The 7,102-nt window shown below is 31.4% G+C and overlaps 1 protein-coding gene across 1 annotated transcript; it reads right to left on the minus strand.

Moving 5' to 3' along the window:
* Positions 1-2,064: 2,064 nt before the first annotated feature.
* LOC106764252 (bidirectional sugar transporter SWEET3b) lies at positions 2,065-5,086 on the minus strand. The gene is made up of 6 exons (XM_014648514.2): positions 4,667-5,086; positions 4,543-4,579; positions 4,232-4,454; positions 3,544-3,705; positions 3,274-3,393; positions 2,065-2,397 (listed from the first exon to the last, which is right to left on the minus strand). The coding sequence occupies exons 1-6, from the start codon at positions 4,701-4,703 to the stop codon at positions 2,233-2,235; spliced, it is 744 nt and encodes a 247-aa protein (XP_014504000.1). The 5' UTR covers positions 4,704-5,086; the 3' UTR covers positions 2,065-2,232.
* Between the last annotated feature and the right edge of the window lie 2,016 nt (positions 5,087-7,102).

Below are 7,102 nucleotides of genomic sequence, written 5' to 3' on the forward strand. Positions count from 1 at the left end.
TCGAGGGATAGGTTTGTCTACTGGAAACTAGGAGTGGGTGAAACTCAACTAGTCTAAGGTAACAGGAGTTATTCGCTGACTATGGATACCAAGAATGGTGAAAAATACTATACAATCAGGAGTGAGTGAAACTCAACTAGGCAACGTATTAAGGGATACTAGGATTGCCTAATACCAGTAGTGGTGAAAATACTCAATTTTAATCTTGTTGAAGATTATAGTGAAACCCTCTAAGGTCAGAGGAGGATGGGTGCAGCTTAGTTAGAGTGAACCAGTATAAAAATATTTTTGCATTTATTTTATACTTCTCTCTCAACGTTTCTCTTATAAAACCTGCAGGTGCATGTTCGTTTTAAATATAAGAGCTTCTCATACTAAACGATTATTCATTAAGAGGAAGTCTTTACAAACACTGCAGCGAATATTCTGAACAACACGTGAAATGAATTTATTGTTTAAAACTAATAGCAAAGGTTGGGCGTTTAACAACCAACTTGAAAAATCTTGTACTCGACAAAAATGCTATTTCAAAAAGATTGCTAATTTTTCTTTCATTAACACTATTCAACCTCACTCCCTATCATTAACTCAATAAAACAATCACCAAAGCTTGCCTAATCGATAGCATGAAATGAAGTCTTCCTAAGTTGGCAGCACCTAGCAAAGCTTGCCTAAGTCGGCAATACTAAGCATAGCCCTATGCCTAGGCTAGCATCAAAGCCTGCCTAAGTTAGCAACATGAAGTGAAGTTGTCCTAAGTTGGTAGCACAAAGCAAATTCTACTTAAGTCGACAATACTCATACAATAGAGATAACTAAGAGAAGGCGGAAACAAATTCCACCCAATCCACCCGCACGGTCGAAGACAACCCACAAACAGCCCAGCCAAATGACCAATTCACTTGTAAACGTTAAAGACTGCCACAACTCAGCCAAAAAGAAAGTTATAGTCACACAAAAGCATTCCTTGTACATTGATCAAACTTCTAAGCTTAGGGGCTTATGTACATACTCAACCCAACAAATATGCTAAACAATGCAACCTAACCAGGCCCATTTTACTTACTAACCTAAAAGGGTCGGAAATTGTTTTGAGAAATATTTATTGATACAAATATTCATATATTAACAATATGTGTGACCAAATTTTGATAGTTTGATTACGTCGTGATATTCATTAATACCATATATTTATAAAATATTTGGTATATCATGTAAGGTATCATATTATTGTGATTATTCTACTAATTATCATATATACGATAAATTGTTATTTTATTGGTACTATTTGTATTTATCACATGAGTTATAAAATCCAAAAACCTTATAAATACACATAGTATTTCATTATGAAATGCATACTCCTATAGAAATAAAAACATCAATATGAGAAATAAAATGTTTGTTAGCAATAATTTTACATCATATTTATGTGTAAAGACAAAGCTAAGATTGTTATTTTTTTATTTCTCTACAAATAATTCTTATTAAATGGTTTTCTATCGTACCAAATGATTGTAATAACATTAGCTTGCAACATTTTAAACTAAAATTTTACTTAATTCACATTTCTCAATTGGTGCTAATATGTAAGTTTTTCTAATTATATTTTATTATAGTAAAAAAAAAGTTATAGTTTTATAAAAAAAAATGATTTCGTTAATTTCTTTTTAATCTTTATTATGTTTATTAAAGGTTAATATGGAATGATTTTTTTTAAATTAATTTTTTTAATTATTTCTTCAATATTAGTAATATATTAACATCAATGATCCATGTACTAAATATACACAATAATTATTAAACAACATATACATCTTCATTTACCTTACTTATCAAGAAGTTCAAATAAAATTAACATTTTGTAATAAAAATATTACTTTTTATTCTACTAAAAACTAAATACGTAACGTAACTACTTACTCATCTTCATTTAATAATTTTTTATATTTTTAACATTTTTTTCACCTCAATCCACCTTATTAATCTCATATAATATTTATTAATTGACATCACAAAAAATCTCCAATTAAATGAAAAAAGAAAACAAAAAATAAAAGGAAACGATCTCTGTACAGGAAATCAGGGTCACTTCTAACATTCAGGTTTGTTTCCCATCTCATTTAATACTGATATGTTTATCAATTGACATGATACAAAATTAGTATAAAGAAAAAAAAAAGTATAAAAAGAGACATAAATTAAAGATAGGTAATATTAGTACTCCGAATCTCAGTTACTAGGAACATTCCCGTCCTTATGATGTCCCATTTCCATGTCCACCTTTTCCTCCTGCACGTTTTGCTTGTTCGGTTCTTCCTTCTGCCTCCTCTTCCCGTATTTGCAGTGCAGAACCAGCTGGAGGATACCAAGGGGAGTTCCAACCACATTTGGCCCCTGTTACATGTTCAACATTAACAAATTTTTCTTGCCTAATTACTTATGTTAACAACTTTTTTTCAACAATTTTTTAAAAGATAAAGATATTTAGACAATATTTTTTTACAATATTTAAACATCATCATATGTGTTATTGTGTGATTGATTTATGGTGATGTTATTGTGTCATTTGGACCAATCACACAATGACACGTATGATGATGTTCAAATGTTATAAAAAAAAATTGTCTATGTATCATTATCCTTTTTGAAAAAAGATTACGTATTATTCTTTATTATTAGTTTATTTTAAAAAATGTATTTTTAATTGTTCTGTTTCAAATATTCGAACCAATAAAATAGTGACAATATGTTGTCAAAAAGTTATTAAAAAAATTGTTAAAATATGATAGTCTTTATTTAAAATGGATGAATCACAAACTACATGTATATATGTGGTAAAAAAATTGTTAAAAAAACATTTTTTTTTAATTTTTATTTAAAAAATAAAAAATTATTTTGGAATTAATGAAATAATAGTGATTGAAAACGTGACACAAGGATTATATCGCTTTTAACTAAAAAATTCGATGAAATAAGCTTATGGGTATTTTTTTTTTATATAATAATTTTAATATATTTATTTTTATCCCGTCTAGACTTAAATTTTTAGATTATTCTTGACAAATAAAGACTATTATTTAATCTGATCATACTTTTGTCCTTTAATTCGGCCATTATTCAATGTTACTACTATTTGGAAATATCATTAGTTTTAAACATGAGCTAAAAAAAATGGAAAATGTGAATTTTTATAAAATTAAAAAAATAAAATAAATTTAAGTAAACTTTTCAACTTGCAAACAATGAGTATGTACGTATGTATGTACATACCGCAACGAAAATATCACGAATGAGGAGTCCGTAAGTCATCCACAGTAAACTGGCCAACAAGGAGCTCAAAGACAAAGGCAGAGGCATGAATTCCACGCTCTTGGTTTCTATCACTTTCTTCTGCAATATGAATAAAACAAAATTATCTAATACCATTTAACAAACATCTGAAGGGCATTTTTCCTTTTTTTTTTCTTATGATGGTTCTACTCTGTTCCTCTCTTTTGGTTTTGGTGTTCTCTGTTTTCTCTTAAGAAAAACATGGCTCACCATTGCAACCAGAGGCGATGCATACAGTGCTATTGAGACCGCCAGGCTTATGCTACCCACCAGAAGCTTTCGGTGGCGGTGATCGGGGATGGCAAAAGTTGATACAATGGCAATTACACCTACCACTGTAAGAACTGCTGATGCTGTAATGGCCACCTTCACCTGTCAAATTTCATGTGTTTCAGAAACAAAATAGCAATAAATGTGAACCTAACAGGTTATTTCTTATTATAGAACACATATTCACTGATCGTATAAGATTTTTTGCTAGTTTGTCATTGGAGTTGATGTTTGGCCATTCTTTTTGTTTCTGCAAGAAAATTAATATGATGAAAACTTCATGCTGTGGATTCTATGAGGGGGGAGAAATGGGTGACATTGGATGCCAATTGTAAGGAAATGAATGAGGTAATTTTTCTCATATGTTATTTGTTTTTATCTGAAATATTTGTTGTCATTAGTTATTCTTTTGAAAGAGTTACCCTAATTATTAGGTTGTTATATTCTCAGCTACAAATACTTCCAAACTTTGAATTGAGACTGAAATAAATTTGTTTATTTATAGTTTATTAGTGTCAAATTTATACTATCTTGGTCATTGATTTTGATTAAATGTTAAATACTTTGATTTATACACTGAGAAAATCACTTGGTCTTGAAAGAGGTGGTAGATCAGGAATAAACTTGCCTTTCCTTTGGGTGAAGAATACCAGAAATAGATGAGAACGTAAGATAGTTCAAAGAGAACCCCAACTCCATTAACTGTGACAAGAGGAAAATTTTCCCACTTGTTGCTTATGACTGGCAATCCATACCAAGTGTAAAGGAGACTGTTCATCAGGGCTATGATGTAAGGAATGCATGAAAACTCTTCTGTACTTTTCTTCCTTATGACCCTTTTGAAGGTAACCCTGCACAAGTAAAATCATGAGACTCCAATGCTTCATCTTAACAAACTGAGAAGGTGAAAAAAGTAAGGAGTGGTGGAATTCAACATACGTTGGTGCAGCGTAAAGAGACATTGAGGCAACATTCCCTGCAAGAAACATGGCAACAGATCATTATTTTTTGCTAAAAAGTAGAAATACTGGGAGGGGTAAAGAATGAATGAACAAAGAAGTACCAAGAACAGCAACAACCATAAGAAGGGTCAGTGCCATGTTGAAGTCTTGACCCCTCTTATAAAATGAGATGAAGCTTTTGTGTACAACTGAAGAGATGCTAATAATGCCCTATTTATAAGACTTTTTGAGGTTACTCTCATGGCACTGTTCAACGCCAAGTGGCGGTTTAAACATTACAGTAAAATATGAACATACAGAAGATGAAGAAAAATTGGAAAACAGAAGAGAGAGATAGAGAGAGGAAGTGCTGTCTGGTGCTTTAATAAACTTGTGGATGCAAAACTTTGTTCAAATTGAGAATATTTTCTCTCCACTTGTTTTCCCCGATTAAGGGCTAATATTATGGTATAGCCTTGGTACATATTTGCTACCAACTCCCATCAGAGTAGTAGTAGATTGCTCTTGATTTGTAGCATCCACTTTTGACAAATTTCCTGCGTGTCATTTAAAATTCTTTGTTTGCATGGATCTGATTTGATAAGTGCCTTCTGCTTTTCTGCTGGTAAAGCATTAATAACACCAATAATGCCTTAAAAAAACGTTACTAAATGAAGTGCTATCCTCTTGATGATGTGACTTCCATTTAGTAGAGATATGAGAATTTATTTGGCATGCCACTGAATAAGATCATTGTGGATGACTGCTTTGTAATTTACTGTGTTAAGAAAGAAAACTTTTTTATATTTGTTTTTGAAGTATTAAGAAAGCACAAAAGCAAAATTGAATCATCATCATCATCAATGGGCAGAGTTTTTCATTGTTCTATTTTATGTTTTCATTACTATCACACTTCTGTCATCCATGCAGTAAATATGTGTATCGATATGCACCAAGTCTAGTTATTTACCAAACCACACATCAAATAGAAAAGGAAATGATTACAATCACATTGAACAATAACAGATGATATTGTGCACCTTTTTTAGATAAACATTTTTCATTCTTACTGCAAAGTTATAAATTGTATTGTTCTTATCGGGATTTTAAGCTTGATCTTTTGGACAGAAGACGTAATGGGAGTGGTTTTGAGGTTTTTGACATGTATTCTGAGGATTGAAATGGGAGAAAAGATCTACCGAGGTCTTAAACGAGGTTCTTTAGACAAGTGGCGTGATTTGTGTAATATCTCAAATTTAAGAAATCAGGAGTAGTTTTTAAACTGAAAAAAAAAAAACTTCATATAATGCAGAAACATATTTTAAAAAACTCAATATTTAAATCGTGCTGAAATAAATCAAATCATAAAAAGTTCTACAAACAATATACAACTACATCATTCAAAATTATTTAAAATAATTAAGAAAATAAAAATAAATTTGATTACATTGTTGCAAAAGTTTAAACAAAAAGAAATTTAAAGAACTTCAAAATTTTCTTATCATCTCACGCATCTATCATGTTTCTAGAATATCTACTCACATATAATTTCATTATATGATTATCGTCAAAAATGACAAACAACAAACACAAACATATATGTGTTAAAATAAATCATAACAGTATAATATATGAATATCACATAAATACAACATAATAACAACCACTCAAATCCCATCTTTATCATTATTATCGCATTAATCACTAATTCTTTAAATGCCATCAATGTCTTTATTAACAATTCCTCGATTTTCGATGTTATCATGAAAATCACTCACATAAGTCATTGATCTATCCCTTTATCAGCACTCTTGTTAATTACACCACCATGGTAACCACCATGATCATAATCATTATCATAACATCATCAGGAGCATCATCACCATGATCATCATCATGAATACCACCATGAGCATCAATATCATTATGAAAGATTCAATCACACTCTTGTACCCCACTCCACACACCTATTATACCGAAAGGGCCTATTTAAGTCGTCCCGCCCTTACGACTAAAGGACCTGTTTCCTTGCTCTGCAAAGACTTACGAGTAAAAACGTCGGAACTTTACACACTGGGTACTATACTCAACAGCGAATAAAGTCCAAGCAAAACATCATTCCCTTCTTCCCGCATTGCACGACCGAAGAAGGTGCAATACTCAAACACCACTCTTTTCCGCATCCATGGCCAAAGAGAGCCTTTACCCCGCATCGCACGGTCGATAACACCAAACTCAGGATTTACTAGGTACAACAAGTAGACACGTCATTCATCTCACATGCTCATTGGTCAACCACACATCTTGGTACAAACCATTCACTTATTTATGCTCCATCTTAATCAAGAGTCAAACATCACCCAAACGTAGAATCTAGTTCACTTTCCTTGTAAATCATCATGTCTTGTAGTCCATCAAACTTGATCCTTATCCATTCTTCATCAAAAGGTATTTTTTTTCAGAAAATACATTAGGATAATCGATTATCACCAGTGTTAATCGATTATTCTAGTGAGTTTTACAATTTAGAACTTTCGAATTACAAGCTATGCAGAGAT

This window comes from Vigna radiata, chromosome 6, assembly GCF_000741045.1.
Source record: "Vigna radiata var. radiata cultivar VC1973A chromosome 6, Vradiata_ver6, whole genome shotgun sequence".
NCBI classification, from domain to species: Eukaryota; Viridiplantae; Streptophyta; class Magnoliopsida; order Fabales; family Fabaceae; genus Vigna; species Vigna radiata.